We start from the raw sequence: 19,393 nt of genomic DNA, 5'->3' as shown, positions 1-19,393 counted from the left end.
TGAAGTGCTTTGTATGGAGTGTGGTGTTGTATGAGACAGAAACATGGACATTACAACGAAATGAAGAGAAGCGAATAGAAGGTTTTGAAATGTGGATATGGAGAAGAATGGAGCGTGTGAAGTGGACAGACAGAATAAGAAATGCAACTGTGTTAGAAAGAGTGGGTGAAGAAAAAATTATGCTGAAAGTGATCAGGAAGAGGAAAAGGAATTGGTTGGGTCACTGGTTGAGAAGAAACTGCCTACTGAAGGATGCACTGGAAGGAATGGTGAACGGGAGAAGAGTTCGGGGCAGAAGAAGATATCAGATGATAGACGACATTAGATGTATGGATCATATGAGGAAACAAAGAGGAAGGCAGGAAATAGAAAAGATTGGAGAAAGCTGGGTTTACAGTGAAAGACCTGCCCTTTGGCAGAACACTACATGATGATGATGAATTCATATAATCAGTGTCCCCATGAATTCATTTCCCCACCAGAAGTGGCTTTTTATGTAAACATATTAATGATTTAAACATCACAATAATAATTACTCTTCTGAATTATCTGTAGTAATGTCACGAGAGGTCTGAGATTTGCCGATAAATCCACGTCGCTTCGCTCGTGGATTTATCTGGGAAATCTCAGACCTCGAGTGGCATTTATTAGGACTATTTCGTGAATAAAATAAAAAATGTAAATAATATATCCCTAAAATTCGATGACAATATGTTAATAATTGTTTATTAACGAATACTTAACCTATTCAGACATTGTGAAGTTGAAATACTCGTAGATGAATATCGATTACTGCAATAAAGAAATTCGATGTTATTATTCAGTAATGCGAATTGCGAAATATAGGTTTAACAATGTTAATTACATGCATTGCACTTTTCTCTTATTATTATAACATAAATACATTTTCACTGTCTGCTGAAATCATAATTTAATTTAACAGTAACAGTGGGGACAGGTATATACCAATGCTTATGTATTCACAGCGAGACATGTTGCTACACAGTGAAGCCATCTCTGTATATATAGGCCTAATTAAAACACGAATTTTATTACGCCATACGGAAGGTAGTTTGATGAAAAGACCTTATTATTACTATGCAAGTTCATTGGCTTTGATATGCGATGATGTTACATAATTTTGAACATCTGACTTTCTATTAATTATTTCATTTCATCCACAAAATACAAATTTTATAGGCTACTTACAGGTTATGTTACCTGTGGGAGCAGGACCAATGCCAGCTGTGTCTTATTTCGACCGTTATAATCAGTGCTACACGAAAGTATTTTTATAGCTCGACAAACGCATTCTCGCTGTAGTGTGTAACGGAACTAAAGCTGCATCTACACAGCTCAATATTCCAACGCGTATGCGTGCAATCTGGGAAGAATATTGAAAGAATCAAGTTTAAAAGGTACGTTCAATTAAGATGCATGAAGATTTTGTGTCTTCATGATGCGCCGTTTTGAACGTCGTCTTCACTGCGTAAATATATTAATTAATATTAAATATCAATCTTGCATTCATTGCTTTAAAGTTGAAAGAAAAGTTTAACCGTGTAGTTGCATCTTAATGTATTCATAACCATCAATTTACGTGGAAACAGTTGGCGACAACGACTAAACAAAAGAACGACCATGCGATAAATTGATAGCGATAAATCGAGCTGCAAAAATTATCGCAAAGTGTGACTGTGATTGGTTGAAATTCAAAATTTCATTACACTTCATTGGTCGAAAATGGAATGACGTCATATAAACGAATAGTCATTGTAATTTTCGTATTCTACATCTCGTCTATCATCTACTGTAGCATACATACATAATTTTCATCGTATTCTCGATCATCTCCATAATCAATCTATCTAATATTTTCAATCTCTGTCTCCCCCTTTATGTTCTTTATCATCTTCCCATATCATAATCATCATCATAATCATCATCAATATCACCATCATTAATTTTAGTTCATGGTCTATGCTCTGTTCTATGACTGTTGTTTACTGTATGTACATTAGGAGGTTCTCTTACGTTAGGTGTAACGGTAGACTGTTTAAATGGGTCCTTTCTCGTGAAGTCGAATCTAGAGTAGCTATGTATGCATAATGGCGTTAAGAATGGTGGCCATGCTGTAACGGTACACTGTACAGCAGCGTGATCTTGCAGAAGTTGCAGCGCGTATAAACGAAAGGTTCAGAACCATAGTGGGCCAAGCGCCATTTACTAAAACCGTAGAAAACAAGGGTTAAAATGAAGTTATTACCATAATTCAATGGAAACATATAGCAAGTAATATAAAGTATACACATTAAAACTAAATGATATATCAATCTTCATTAAACTATGGTATTCACTTAACTTTAACTCTTGCTTTCTTCGTTTTTAATAAATGGCGCTTGGCCCACTATGGCTCTGAACCCTTCAAATCTGCTCTATGCCATTTCTTTAACTCTTGAAGCGAAAAGGTTTTTGAAACTCAAGCGTCCTCCTTCAATGATGAGCAGAGCAGGTTAGTAGCGGGCCATGAGCATGGCACTCAGTGTAGGGGTGTCCAGTGTCTACCTGTCGATATCACACTACCTAGGCCTATTCTGAACGAATTAGTTTCTTTTTACGAAAATGTGGAGTAAATATTTTAGAGGTTGGTAGTATGGACTATTTTGAGTGAGTGTCAAGACAGACGTTTGATCCAGGGAACATTCGTGTTTGATAGAAGAATAAATCGTTTAATATGTTACTTAATTTAAATTGTATTTAAATAATTGAAATGCGGTCATTTTGGTCCAAAGAGCAATCATTTGGTGCAATGACAATTCCTTTAACATGTTTCTTAATTGTTATTACGTGCAACCATAGTTTAATGAAGACTGGCATATCATTTAGTTTTAATGTGTATACTTTATATTACTTGCTATATGTTTCAGAAATTACTGTAATGACATTGTAGAATTATGTCCATCTAGAGAAACTACACTTTCCAATGGTGAAATAATAATTAAACAATTAATTAGCTCCCGATATTACTTCATACAAACACAGAAAAATTCTCTGTAGGCTATGTTTAATAGCTTTCGATTGTTGTCCAAGGCCCCTTATAGACGAAGTCATTTGTTTTTATTTCAGTACAGCGCCTTATTTGGCGTTGTTATTGTAATTTTAAAGCTCATTTATCTCATTAAATATCATCCTCTCAAAATTTTGTATAGAATAAAACTTATCGGAAATTATTTTTAAAGAAACTTTTGTTATGTAACATTTTTCATGAAAATTAATAATAAGGGAGATATTTCGATTTATTTAATCCAAGCCCCCTTATAACCCCCCTTTTAAATAACGTGTTTTGAATGTCATATAGCGTAAAATCTAAGTTACAACGAACTTAATTTATATTCCAATTTTCATATAAATCGGTTCAGCCATTATCGCGTGAAAAGGTAACAAACATCCAGACAGACAGACAGACAGACATACAAACAAAAATGTCAAAAAAATCGATTTTCGGTTTTAGGATGATTAATTATACATGTTAACACCCATTATTTTTGGAAAATCGAAAATTACCAGAAACATTTTGGCTACAATTTATTATTAGTATAGATGTACATTGTATCAATACATTTTAATAGTTAAAAGTAATTGTTAAAAAAAATTCAACCACCACCTGCTTCAATGCACTTTTCCGTTCTGTTGACAACATTATAAGTTTAGTGTTCTTCTGAGATTATCTTGTCATTCGTATATGAGGGCAGCACTACCACGGTGTTGCACATTTTATGCCTTGCTTGCCCCAGAGCAGGACGACAATTTATTAATTAACAGCTGTTTACTAAATGTGGCAGCAGTGGAAGTGCATAACGTCATCAGCGGCTAATGACAAGATGCGCATGTTTAAATGTAGCTGAGCTGGAACGTGATTGGCTGCCGGAAATAATAGCGACGCGGCTTTATACTCGTAGATGATGTGTCACCGGACGCCTGAAATGTACAAGGGCTCCATTATGAACAGTGCTGGAGTCGATCTCAGAAGAGCGACACGTTCGGATAAATCGCAATATAGCGAACGCCAGTAGGGGAAGTTATCCCCATCCACATGAAATGTGTATTCGACACAACACTCGCCTATAGGCTAATTCACACGGGGATAGTTTACGGGAGTCAAGTGCTTGGAGCAAGTCGACTTTCCTTCAACTTTCCCCTTGTGATATGGTCGAGACAGTCAAGTTGTGACTTGGCGGTCAAGCAGAATTTGAGTTGACGACCCGTCAACTTTTGTGTCCACTTTCCCGTCACGTGACCAACTTGACTCCACCACTTCCCGGGTGTGAATGCGAACTTGTAGCAACTTGGCAAGTAGAAAGTTTGTAGTTTTAGGCCTATTGTCGAAGTAAATTAATAATTATTAATAATGAGCACCCCTAAGTGGAATTCCAACGATATCATAAAGTTTTTGGAAGTGTATGAGAAGTATGAACTTGCATGGAATATACGTGACAAAGAATACCTCAATAAAAACAAGCGGGAATTATTATTCCAGAAACTAGTCAGTGAACTCGTGGAACAAGGTTTCGAAAACATAGACGTAGAAGTGGTTCGAAAAAAGTTAAAAACCCTTAAAACAGGACTCATTCTGAGATGTTTTCTGTATTCTGCAGGATCTTCTTCAGCTAATTCTTTCAACACTGTGCATACTTCTACGAATCCATTTCTTAACCTATGTTCTCTTTTCCTTTTTTTCAAGAATATTTTGTAATTCATACAATAACAAGGCGCCAATTAGGTGCACACATGCTTGAATATGTGCTGGTGGCATCTTCAGTTTCAGCAAACTAAAAATGCCAGTTCACTATTGATTTTTATTAACTATAACAGAATACAAGAAATCTAACACCACTACGAATACAACATTCAGCGCGCGCTTTTTTTTTTTCAAGGATGGTTTCAAGTTTAATGTCTCCGTGTGATCACAAATATAGGATCAAGTTTAGAGGCTTCAAGCACTTGACTCCTGTAAACTATCCTCGTGTGACTCGGGTTTATCACGCAGAGTGTCTGTTGAGCTAGTAGGGGAAAAGTGGAAGGGGTCGTGGGCGGAGCTTTTACGTTCGCTATATTGCGATTTGCCCACACGTTTTTTTATGCGTAGTCTCTGATCATATATAGGCCTATACATACAGTTAAAAATGTTTATGCTCGACCATGCCGAAATGTAGTAATTATACACCTGGTAGTAGTCCTTTAATGCATATCATTAAAGTACACCTACTCATTAAAGTTCAGGTGTTCAGTCAATGACAAGTCACCTTTGTACCGTTATATCGATTATTCTCGGATATGCAATCGAAAGACAATTAGCGAAAAGTCACGGAGGCTGGAAATCCAATACTGTCGCAGAAGGTTATGTTCTGTTGCTATAATAATTAGCGTTAATTGTAAATAATATTCAAATAAATTCAATTTGTCATCTCGTTTTTCAATTCTAAATCAATTTCCAGGTTATATCAGAGTAGGTAATCTTCATCTTATTCTCTGCCAAGGTCAATGCCATTCGGCCTCGGAAAAAATCCATACTTTCGCGTCTGCGCACATCTCACAATTCAGGTCAGTTCGCACATAACCATAAGAAGACCTAATTTTAAATAATTTCAAGTTAGAAATATGGTCGAGCATAAAAAGTCGTATGAAACTTGCCTATAATGGTAATTAAGACGCCCGTATGAAAATTATGAAACTCGCTTGCGCTCGTTTCATAAACAATCATACTTGCGTCTTAATTACTACCATTATAGGCTCGTTTTATAATGTACTATTAATATATTCCATGTGCATTATTCACAGGTAAATTGAGCGAAAAATTGCTGCATATACGCAGAAAGACAGACAACATGCCTAGAACCACTTTTTCGATCCTGTATTTTTGCGAAGATCTCGATATCAATTTTTCCAGGTTCACAACATACTAGTTTTGGCTCACTCTGAAGGCGTGAACGAACTGTAACTATTTTGCAATGTAGTTGTGAAAAAAATAAAACAATACTATACCGGTACTAGAGCTCCTTTACAAGGCTTAGAGGGCATTACAGTTGGAAATATATTATATTATGAGTAACTGTCGTGGCTCCATGCTTGAGGCCCCCTGATGTGAGATACCGTGACCTGGTAATCGCTGACGTCAGCGGAGCGTTCATGAGGTTTCACTGGAAAGTTTCGAAGTGTCCTGCACTCATGTCAGGAAGTGTGAACCAGTTTCCGCTCTCTGGTTTCCTCGCAAGCCTTCTGGCTGTCGCTTGAGCTGGTGAAATTTGTGTGTCTCGTAGCATGCCGGCGCGGCGCAGACTATATTAATTTTCCAGTGCTCAGAATGAGTCAGGCAGCAGGCTTTGTGTTGGAGGCTGTAGTATGTACAGTACAATACGTTTGCGTACAGATTGCTGCATTGATTTCCCAGATATTTGCTGTGAATTTACAGTCAGAATAAATCAATTTCCACACTTTAGCCCCCATTATTGTCATCATGTTACCAACGATGAAACCTTAGGCTTTCAAAATATCGTCAAAAATTAATAAAATAATATATTATTATTATTATTATTATTATTATTATTATTATTATTATTTTTATTATTATTATTATTCCCATGTCGGACGAATTTTTAAACAGAGAGGTGAGCCTACCTGGAGAGAAATAAAAAATAGGTTGCAGCCGCCAAATTACTCTTCAAGGAACGACCACTCATAAATTGAGAGAAAGAAGACAGAGGACGGACACTGGAAAGTTTTCTTTTCTCAATCGTACTATCAGGGACTGGAATGCTTTACCTGCAGACTTCCTAAAGGCTTTACCAATAACCAAAAATGTATTTAAAAATAGGCTGATGGCCTTACTAATAGACGGTAGTAGGCTATATTATACACACTAGTTAAAGGGTGTAATAAAATTGATGTTTTGTTATTTGAAGTATTGTATCGGTGAAGAAGTATGTTGTGTCGGTGAAGTGTGAAGTGTGTTTTGACAGTGATAGTTTATAGTGGTAGTACAAAGTATTTGAACAGTGAAATGTTTTTGAAGTGTTAGTGAAATAGGATAGTATCAGTGAAATGTGTCATAGTACTAGTGCAGTGAGTGAGTTGTCGGCGAAATGAGTGTAGTGCTGAAAGGTACTTGTGCAGGTATGAACATTATCATACTCGTGGGTTTTAGTTCGAACTTAGGGTTAAGGTACAAATTAGATTTACTTTAAATGTTATTTTAAGTGATACTGCTTCATTTAATTTAGGATTCTCCTTGTTATTATTGTTATTATTATTACTATTAATTATTATTAGTAGTATTATTAATTGTATTTTTATTAATTGTGTTTATTAGTCTATTAATTGTCCTTATTGAGTGTAATTAGTTACCACTGCCACCGGGTATTTACCCATTTGCAGTGAATAAATACATAATAATAATAATAATAATAATAATAATAATAATAATAATAATAATAATAATAATAATAATAATAATAATAATTATTATTATTATTATTATTATTATTATTACTATTAATTATTATTAGTAGTATTATTATTAATTGTATTTTTTATTAATTGTGTTTATAGTCTATTAATTGTCCTTATTGAGTGTAATTAGTTACCACTGCCACCGGGTATTTACCCATTTGCGGTGAATAAATATATAATAATAATAATAATAATAATAATAATAATAATAATTATTATTATTATTGTTATTATTATTATTAATTATTAGTAGTATTATTATTAATTGTATTTTTTAGTAATTGTGTTTATTAGTCTATTAATTGTCCTTATTGAGTGTAATTAGTTACCACTGCCACCGGGTATTTACTCATTTGCAGTGAATAAATGCATAATAATAATAATAATAATAATAATAATAATAATAATAATAATAGTAATTAATAGTAATAATATTATTATTTAATAAATTATTCTAAAATCTAAGGCATTAAACATGAAGCAGATACACTATATGAATGAATTTTATTAAATAGTTAATATTCAAATGAATGTACAGAGTGATTCAAAAGTTCGGCGTCAGAGACAAATTCCGTTATTAGTGCAGACAGCGAAAAATGGAAAGAGGGAAAAGTTGTTCGAAATATGTAGTTTTCAATCTAATATGCTTGAATTTTCAACTTCCATGTATTTAGATATTTAAGACAATAAATTACCATTGATTGAATGGGCGAATAAAGGTATAATGTGAGTGAATTGGCGAATAGGCGATTGGAAATGACCGGGAGAATCAGCGAACGAATATGAAGCGAATGAAATGCTGAGTGCGGCGATTAAAATAATGAAATAAATAATTAATGTTTTGCCAGAAGAATGTTAATACTGTCTGGAAAGGCTCGGCATGCTTTGGACAACCTTGGTACAAATGGTTCGGCTGGGAAGGGTTGATGAACTGCATTGGCCAGACAAGCTCGCGGATGCCTCTCTCCCACACAATAGTGCTCCCAGCTAGCGAAACTAATGCTGCCCCTTGGACGTCTTCCGCACTCCCAGTTACGTAAGGATAGGTCGGCCACCTTCATCGCCTGGCCAACAGCCACAGATTAGAATTAGCATCTTTTGTTTCTGTGGCTTCCCCAGATGTAACACTAATTTTTCTCCGAAAGATTTTGCTCTGACCCAGATATTCCCGCTCTCAACTGTTACTCCTTATTTTGGTGTTTGATGATTCCGAAAGCTTGCGATTGGTGAACTGTCGTGCATTTGTCGTAGCTCACTATAAAAAATCGGAAAAAGAGTATTACAAAATAGAGGAAAAATAAATTGAGAAAGGAAAGGAGAAGAAAAGCTTTTCTTTTCGATGGTCTAGTGGTTCCCATTGGATCCGACATTAGCGGTTAGTTTCGTGCCATTGACTGGATTAGGTATTGATTTGACAACATCTAAAGATGACATGGACACTGAAATCGGGATTTCGTGTTGTGAACTTAAACATTTAAATTATTTCTGTACTTGATTTAAAAGGTGCCAGAGAAAATTAAACGGTCAATTGTTCCTCACTTCAATACAGTAGTTTTCTCGTTAACAGATTTATTGTACGACTGTGTGAGTTAATATTTCGATTGAGTCTGCAGAAATGTTTGTACAACGTTTCGCTTGAGACTTAAATATCGCTACAGAGCATCTCGATTGAGATTGCAGATTGCAGATATATCTGTAGAACGTTTTGATTAAGACAGCAAATACATATGCAGAACATTATGATTGAGTTTGCAGATATATCTGGAGAACGTTTGATTAAGACTGCAGATGTATATGGAGAACGTTTGATTGAGGCTGTAGATATATCTGGAGAACGTTTGATTAAGACTGCAGATGTATATGGAGAACGTTTGATTGAGGCTGCAGATATATCTGGAGAACGTTTGATTAAGACTGCAGATGTATATGGAGAACGTTTGATTGAGGCTGCAGATATATCTGGAGAACGTTTGATTAAGACTGCAGATGTATCTGGAGAACGTTTGATTAAGACTGCAGATATATCTGGAGAACGTTTGATTAAGACTGCAGATGTATATGGAGAACGTTTGATTGAGGCTGCAGATATATCTGGAGAACGTTTGATTAAGACTGCAGATGTATATGGAGAACGTTTGATTGAGGCTGTAGATATATCTGGAGAACGTTTGATTAAGACTGCAGATGTATATGGAGAACGTTTGATTGAGGCTGCAGATATATCTGGAGAACGTTTGATTAAGACTGCAGATGTATATGGAGAACGTTTGATTAAGACTGCAGATATATCTGGAGAACGTTTGATTAAGACTGCAGATGTATATGGAGAACGTTTGATTGAGGCTGCAGATATATCTGGAGAACGTTTGATTAAGACTGCAGATATATCTGGAGAACGTTTGATTAAGACTGCAGATGTATATGGAGAACGTTTGATTGAGGCTGCAGATATATCTGGAGAACGTTTGATTAAGACTGCAGATATATCTGGAGAACGTTTGATTAAGACTGCAGATGTATATGGAGAAAGTTTGATTGAGGCTGCAGATATATCTGGAGAACGTTTGGTTGAGACTGCAGATATATCTGGAGAAAATTTCGATTGAGACTGGAGATAAACTATTTCGATTGAAACTGCAGATATATCTGGAGAACGTTTGATTAAAACTGCAGATATATCTGGAGAACGTTTGATTGAGGCTGTAGATATATCTGGACAACGTTTGGTTGAGACTGCAGATATATCTGGAGAACATTTCGATTGAGACTGCATATATATCTGGAGAACGTTTGGTTGAGACTCCAGATAAATCTGGAGAAAATTTCGATTGAGACTGGAAATAAACTATTTCGATTGAGACTGGAAATAAACTATTTCGATTGAGACTGTAGATATATCTGAAGAACGTTTGGATTGAGACTGCAGATATATCTGGAGGTTGTTTCGATTGAGACTGCAGATATACAGTATCTGGAGAACGTTTCGATTAAGACTGCTGTCTTCGAAATGATATCTCGAATGAGAGTGCTGATATTCCTGCAGGGATATTTCGAATCTGATCTCTCCAGGACAACTCTCCGATTGAGATTGAAAATATCCCTGAAGACATTGACTCGATTGAGACTGCAAATGCTCCTGCAGGACAATTAAAATACAATTCTTCCTGTAGAATGTCATAAATGACACTATAATAATTAATTGTATACAAGGTAACGCATCGATTGAGATTATTAATATCTCTACAGGCCAATGAGTCCACATTGTCACTATAGGCCAATGTATCGCCTGAGGCTATAAATATCTTTGACAAACACAGAAGGCTGCAAAAACGGAATCGCGAACCGGCTGACTTTGAACTGTAAACCATAGTCTTCATCTTCCGGTACTCTGTTCAAGGACAGGGATAACAACATTGAATGGCTTCCTTGAAATACTTGAAGTACGGCCAGCAGAGGCTGTTGGATCGTCAGCGATTGACTTGGGCGTTATAAAACAGAAAAATAGATAAGGAAGCGAAAGCAGTCGCGTTAGCAACGTTTGATCTACTTTCAAGTTAGTAGAAAATGAACTATAGTCAGACCACTGAATAAAGATCCCTAGCTCCGCCTACTATTTGAGCGCTGTTGTCAAGTCGCTGTTTGTCGAATTTGCTATTTATTTACTGCAGTAGTAGTTCTAAAACTTATAGTTATTATTCATTTTAATTTAAGTCATTTACTTACCACCGACTTACTACATGCTTTATCACATGCTGTCACTCAATAGCACTTTAATGGCGGCATTTTTAGTGAAGTCACTGACGATCGTTAGCCGGCTCTTACCAGCAGTAGTTAAGCAATACTGCAAGCTTCAGCTGTCGAAGAACTGGAGCTCACACAGCGGTTAATGAAGTTAATGAGCCGTGGTAATAGAGATGCGTTAGAGCCACACAGCAGCTCCACTCGGAAGCACAGCTGTGCGAAATGGCTCTTACAAGTACGGTATGTTTTATAGAAAAATTTTAATAGTTTTCCAACAGAAATTTAAAAAAAATCACAATATTTGTTAAACATTTTCTGTTCTCACTTTTATTAAGGGGAGTCTGTAGGCTACGCCGAATTTTGACAAGAAAATTAAATTTTGGTTTTTATAGTTTTTCGGTAGTTTAATATCTGTAAAATGATAATATGATTTTATTTCTTCTAATTGTTAGCTTTTAGCCCTATCTTCAGCTAAAATATTGTAGTAATTCTTAATGCAAAAAATGTTATCAATGACAAATTTTTTCTTGCCAAGCGCTCAGTGAAATTTTAAATTTATTTAGCAGCTTGTGTATATGAAAGTATGTTACATATGCCTTATTTTTTCTACATTTGTATCTTTTATCACTATTGAGAAAACTGTACAAAAAATTGAGGAGTTTAATATTGCAAGATATGGAAACTTTGACACCATTTTTCTGCACTTTATCATTTTTTGTGACATTGGTGCACTTTTCTCAGAAAGTAGTGTATCCAGAAGGCTGAAATTAATATACAATATCAATGTGATGGCATTTTACACAGTAGGTTAAAAAAATTAAGTTTACTTCTATCTTCAGCAAAAAAAAAAAAAATAATAATAATAATTTGCAGTAATTCTTAATGCAAAAAATGTTATCAAAGAATTATTTTTTTTTTTGCCAACAGCTCAGTGGAATTTTAAATTTATTTAACCGGTTGTATACATAAAGATATGTTACATATGCTCTATTTTTTTCTACTTTTGTATCTTTTATAACTTCTGAGAAAAGTGCACCCAAAATTGAGGAATTTAACATTGTGACAGTTCCTTATAATATCGATCTCGCGATTTTCCTGCTATAGCTCTTTGGCTTGCTTGTTTTGTTTCTACGAATATTTCGTTAAGAATTTCAGTGCAATCTATTTCTACAAATTAATCTCAGATAAAACCATTTGTAGTAAACACTTTTGTTTTATTTTCCTCCCATAGTAACAGATTATGATGTGTTCCCTATCATAGTAACTGATTAAGACGTTTCTCAATTATTGTTATTTTATCTACAAATTCTCAATAATTTCTGTTCCAACAACATGTAAATTGCAATTATTATTAATTTACTAGCCGTACCCGTGCGCTCCGCTGCACCTGTTAGAAATAAATATAAAGTAATTACATAATTAAAATAGGACGTTTGATCCAGGGAACATTCGTGTTTGATAGAAGGATAAATCGTTTAATATGTTACTTAATTTAAATTGTATTTAAATAATTAAAATGCTGTCATTTTGGTCCAGAGAGCAATCATTTGGTGCAATGACAATTCCTTTAACATGTTTCTTAATTGTTATTAAGTGCAACCATAGTTTAATGAAGATTGCCATATCATTTAGTTTTAATGTGTATACTTTATATCACTTGCTTCTGTTTCAGAAGTTACTGTAATAACATTGTAGAATTATGTCCATCTAGAGAAACTACACTTTCCAATGGTGAAATAATAATTAAACAATTAATTAGCTTCCGATATTACTTCATACAAACACAGAAACATTCTCTGTAGACTATGTTTAATAGCTTTCGATTGTTGTTGTCCAAGGCCCCTTATAGACCAAGTCATTTGTTTTTATTTCAGTACAGCGCCTTAGATGGCGTTGTTATTGTAATTTTAAAATTTATTTATCTCATTAAATATCAGTCCTATCAAACTTTTGTATAGAATAAAACTTATCGGAAATTATTTTTAAAGAAACTTTTGTTATGTAATATTTTTCATTAAAATCAATAATAAGCGAGATATTTCGATTTATTTAATTCAGGCTCCCTTATAACCCCCCTTTTAAATAAAGTATTTTGAATGCCATATAGCCTAAAATCTAAGTTACAACGAACTTAATTTATATTCCAATTTTCATATAAATCGGTTCAGCCATTATCGCGTGAAAAGGTAACAAACATCCAGACAGACGACAGACAGGCAGACAGACAGACAGACATACAAACAAAAATTTCAAAAAAGCGATTTTCGGTTTCAGGATGGTTAATTATACATGTTAACACCAATTATTTTTGGAAAATCGAAAGTTACCAGAAAAATTTTTGCTACAGATTTATTATTAGTATAGATTTTATCTTGAGATACACGATTCAAAATACCATAAAACGTTGTACAGTGTACGACCATTGTAAGAACTCAACACAGGGACGTCGCTAGGGGGGTGCGAAAGGGTGCGCGAGCACCCCATAAAAAATCGGAGCACTCCTTTCTGCACCCCAAAGGGCAAAACAAAATACTAGGCATAAATTATTTTGAAGAACAAAAATAAACAATTTCTTGGATGTGAAAAAAAAACTATGTCCCTTAGTGTATCGTAGGCCTAATGGATGTGATGAGCAATAATAATAATAATAATAATAATAATAATAATAATAATAATAATAATACATAGTAATATTAATAAACAGATGTATAGTATGCGCGCAAGTGCATGAAGGAACATTTTGGATTTTTTATGTACCACATTTTTACAGCTCGCACCCCATTTTTAAATCTCGCACCCCATCCGCACCCCCCTTGCTCTGATCCTGGCGACGTCGCTGACTCAACAGGCTCACATGGATAACCAAACTCTCTGTCGCTCGTTTAGTTAAATTCCATGTTAAGTTCTACATAATGGTCTTGTAACGTAAATAATATTATTCTGATTGTGATTAATGCTCGTAATACTACAATATAACAATATTTACTTGCCGACGGACAGAAAATCTCTCTCGGCCGAATTCCCTTGTAACATAAAATGTAAGTTCTTTAATGGCCAGGTCTCTTATTACAAAACTTTCGTCATGAACATCCGATGTTGTAGCAGGTAAAACTATTTTATTTGTATAGGCAATACTGCGGAAGGTTTCGTAAGCCTTTAGCTACGAGCCTTATCATCGGTTTACCAACAGCTACGTGCACAAACGCAGGGACCGCGAAACGTCGATCCTTGGTTTGGTATCTGGTTACTCAAGGTGTTGCAGGAACTTTCTAGTCGCGATGGGACGATGTGTGTCAAGGGCGATTGATAGAGGTGCGACCTGCAGCTGCTTCTGGAAGCGGTGTGCTTGAAATGAAGTCCTGCATATCCTCAGTTAGGCAACAGCGCACGACAGGAATAACAATGCATGGCAGAATTGATGGCTGGATTACATTTATTTATTTATCTATTTATTTATTTATTTTTTTTAAATGTATTGTATGAATATACCATCAATACCACTGTAACCATTAATACTATTGTTGTCGTCATCATCGCTATATCACCATCACCGCCACTATCACCATCACCATCATCACTATTATCACTAGCATCATGACTAGGATATGGATGTTGATGACCTAAAAATTAGCTGAAGAAATTACCAATAAAATGCCTTACAAGTTAAAGAAATAGGCTCCATCTTGATTACACAACTTTTAACATTATATCACTTCGGAATATGTATTATATGTCTTTCTCGTGTTAAAATCTATCGTACCTGGTTAACATTTTCGGCCTGTTATCGACCTGAAGTGCTGAAGAAGGTCGATAACAGGCCGAAACATGTTAACCAGGTACGATAGATTTTAACACGAGAAAGACATATAATACATATTCCGAAGTTAAAGAAATACAGTGACATCATTTTATTTTTACTTCAATTTTTATTGTACCTGAGTTTTTGAATGTACGTACTTCACTCCCACCCCTTCTACTAATGAAGCTCAACCGTCCTCCACACAGATCCAAGACCGCATATACAGTCATAGTAGCCTTACAGTCATAGTAAACAGTACGTTCCAAAAATATGTTCGCGTTTTCCAGTGACGAAAGACCTTTCAATATTGAATCATTTTCGCACAGGTACTGTAGTTCATTTGCCTCCCGGTTTCCCCCATCAGCTTTTATTCGCCAGCTAGTGGCTGGGCTGTCTTAGCTCTTTTCTGAGAACATTAATTTCTGTTAGAAATTGGACGTCTACGTAATATTATACAACTGTTTAAAATACCTTAAATAAAAGGGCCTCGTTAAGTAATTACCTGTCACGTGATTTCTCCCCTTTCTACGACCCTACGACATAACCACGGACAGTAGATAGTAGGTCTGAGTAATTTTATCTTTTCGGATCGGACAGAAATGAAGATTGAATTTACAGTACGTAAGGTACTCTTTTATAGAGTAGGTACAGAATTATTTCAACGTGAGTTACTAGTATGAAGGACGAAACTGGTAATTGGAATTAGGTACAATAGTCTATAGTGCGATAATATGCACATTAGAACCGAAGCCTGTATCGAAATGAACGGCCACCATTTTGTTTAAATATCCATATTATGATTATTTTTCAATTTAGCTTCATTCTCTATATTGTACGCTAATGTGCTGTAGACAGTATAATATACACTGCATAATGAATACGTCCACATGGACAGCTCAGTTCGAGAGTAAAAACACTTATTGTTAATACTGTACTGTATTTTGATTAAACAAAAACCTAATGAAAATAATAAAACTCAAAATCGCGATATTTCCTAGTTTACGTAAATAGATGAACTACTTTTCTTCCCTCCTATACCTAGTAAAGTGATTTGTTTGTACATTACGCCAGTATCATCGAACTCCAGTCGTGGAAGGGGGTAGCAAACGGCGTTGATCCAAAGGTATAGCCAGGTTAATATTAAAAATGTTAGTAAAAATAAAATGATGTCCCTGTGTTTTAAAAATTAATAAACTAAAGGCTCTATGTAGACTAGTAATAAACATAAAAAGCGGATAGAAAAAAAAATAATTCTTTTGTTTCTGTTTTTCTCATATTAAAAAGTTAATTTTTAATTAATACAAATTCACAGATGACCATGGTTGTATATCTCAACACAGAATAAGATATGATTTTTAAACTAAAATAAAACTAACATTCATTCATAGCAACAATATCATAACTTGCTACGACAATTTTGTTTATTTTTTTTAGTCTCTGGCGTTTATGGTGAATGAAGATAAGCCTGTGTAAGAAACATCTGCTTTTCTTGCTCGTACAATGCAGTGAGATAATATACAGGGCTTTCATTTCAAAACTTACCAGTCTAAACAACTAATTATTTAAATTGAATTCAATTTAAACAAAAAACACGTCAATTTAGAAATTGAGGGAGAAGTCTGAAACCAGGCTTAATTGCATTTTAGATTCCATTCCCCACCCCCAGCCATCATCACATTGAAATTTCAAATGGCACCCCCATATTTTTATATCATTTAAATATGAAAGCGTATTCAATTGTTTATAAATATCATTCATTCGTTTTCGCATCTTTTGTTTTCTATCGTCGCCTGGCAACCTGTAATTTTGTTATTATCAGTTGATTGTAAGATGAAAACACAGCTTATTTTGTGTAATTTCCTAAATTTTTTATTTATTTCAGTAGGTTATTTTATGACGCTTTATCAACATCTTAGGTTATTTAGCGTCTGGATGAGATGAAGGTGGTAATGCCGGTGAAATGAGTCCGGGGTCCAGCACCGAAAGTTACCCAGCATTTCTTCATATTGGGTTGAGGGAAAACCCCGGAAAAAACCTCAACCAGGTAACTTGTCCCGACCGGGAATCGAACCCGGGCCACCTGGTTTCGCGGCCAGACGCACTAACTGTTACTCCACAGGTGTGGACATAATTTCCTAAATTTAATCAATAAGAATGATTCATGTTCTCTACTGTTCTCCAACCAGGAGATTAACCGTGAAAGGAATGTGCTTACTATTGCGACATCTATTGGAGCGAAGTAGATAGGTAATATTACCGTTATAACGTCAGTTTAAAAAACATGCGCTCTCCTGCATATGTTATTTCCTGTATGGTGGGATTAAAAGACCAGAAGATTAACCGTGATCTTATTTTGTAACTAGGGTAGTATAAATATGTGTGTATCAGTGTTATCGTTTGTACTTTGAGAGTTAGCCAATGGAAATGCGTGTACCAAGGTGTGTGACCTTATGACATCAACATTCATTCATAGCATTACACCACTGCGTCTCATTCCCCTGAGACTTTTTCCTGGTTGGAGTACAGTATTGAAGGGTATATACCATTTTAAAATAATAATTTAATACACAAACACAAGTATTACATGAAATGCTCAATAAGTTTTTGTAGCTTCATTCTATTCAGCTCTAATCAACAATAATTGCAATCTATTGATTTGTATGTAGGTACGAGTAATGTTGCTCGAAAATAAAACTGATTTTTGAAATGCTATAAAAAATAAGAATTGCAGAAAGTGATGTTTAATGATCCCCAAAAATTCTTTATTTATCGGATAAAAAAGTAAAAGAATGCAAAAATATGCAAGGAAAAAATTGCATACGAGTGTTTTGTTTTGTTACAACAATGTATTAAATAACATCGTTTTCAAGTTGAAACAAAAATAATGACATGTCATCAACATCCACTCCCTAATCATAACTATCACTATCACCATCATTACAATCACAGTTACCATCTTCACTCATCATGGTCATTATTATCACCATCACAATTATAACCATTATCGCCATTGTCACTATTATCACCAGCGACACTATTGTCATCATCTACACTATTATCACTATTGACACTGGTATCGCCCTTCATCTTCCAACGAACTTAGAAAACAGTGAAATGAAAAGACAATGCAAGAAGCCATAAAAACAAGTTCGAGAAAAGACGTGAGAGACGATTCATCTGGATTCAGTATTACCGTTGGGATAACATTTTTCAAGGAGAAGCTGAATGCTTGTTCTGTGCTTTTCTTAGTAGAGGTCATTTTGACTTTGCAATTTTGTTAATCTTAACTTGTTAATAGTATTCCATATTTGTACCTCCATTTTTTTAAGGAAATATGTTACATTTTGAGTAAATTATAATTTTTAGCAGGGCATGTAGCACGTATGGGCGAATCCAGAAATGCATTTAGAGTGTTAGTTGGGAGGCTGGAGGGAAAAAGACCTTTAGGGAGGCCGAGACGTAGATGGGAAGATAATATTAAAATGGATTTGAGGAAGATGGGATATGATGATAGAGAATGGATTAATCTTACTCAGGATAGAGACCAATGGTGGGCTTATGTGAGGGCGGCAATGAACCTCCGGGTTCCTTAAAATCCAGTAAGTAAGTAATTATTTTTTCAAACATTTTATAACATCTTGCGAACTTCTAAGTCCGGTGTACCATTCACAGGGACATTCAGCATCAAAACATAGGCCTATAGGTTTCAAAACGAAAAAAACAAAATGGTACTCCATATTTGTAACACTCTAGGAGTTTATATAAAATTAAATAGTAAAGCCATAAATTGGATTTTATGAAGTCCTAAATCTCTCTTTTTAGCACCTAGAAATGCGCTCCCTAGTAATTACCATAGACACTATTATCACTGTCGACACTTATCACCAGTGACACTACTATCATCATCACTTAGCACCATCATCGTCACTATCGATCTTCGTGAGACTCATTTTCGCCGACAGTGGAATGTAACTTTCTTATTTTCAGCAGTTACTATATAGCAATGTTTGTTTTGTTGTTGCAGACCCAAGCTACAGAAGCGTTACTTGGTGGCGGCGGGCGTTGTGCTGGCGCTCTGCCTGGGCGCGGGCGTGGTGCAGCTGGGCATCAAGCTGTGCAGCAAGCCCAAGCCGCTGTTGATGCCCCCCAACCCGGAATACCCTCTGCCGCCCTCCGCGTCCGTCGAGCACCGTTTCAAGAAGGCGGCCGTCTGCTCGGACGGACCTCCATGCGCCGAAATCGGCAGGTAACACGTCACATCACATAATCTGCCTCCACTCAGGGGTCTTTTATTATGTTTCTGCTTCTTTACAACGTCACAGTTTGCGGCGAGGGGTAAGAGAGATA

At 35.4% G+C, this 19,393-nt stretch overlaps 1 protein-coding gene across 3 annotated transcripts in view; it reads left to right on the top strand.

Annotated features, from left to right (window-relative positions):
- Window positions 1-19,393, top strand: part of LOC138714818 (scoloptoxin SSD14-like) — a 270,565-nt gene that overhangs the window by 192,599 nt on the left and 58,573 nt on the right. For all 3 annotated transcript variants that reach the window (XM_069846978.1, XM_069846979.1, XM_069846977.1), the window contains one exon: window positions 19,071-19,292. In XM_069846978.1, the coding sequence (XP_069703079.1) occupies window positions 19,071-19,292 (222 nt within the window). The remainder of the gene's footprint in view (window positions 1-19,070; window positions 19,293-19,393) is intronic.

The sequence above is a fragment of the Periplaneta americana genome, chromosome 15 (assembly GCF_040183065.1).
Source record: "Periplaneta americana isolate PAMFEO1 chromosome 15, P.americana_PAMFEO1_priV1, whole genome shotgun sequence".
NCBI lineage: Eukaryota > Metazoa > Arthropoda > Insecta > Blattodea > Blattidae > Periplaneta > Periplaneta americana.
Note: the sequence above shows the minus strand (reverse complement) of the source record. Positions and strands in the feature narration are given on the sequence as shown.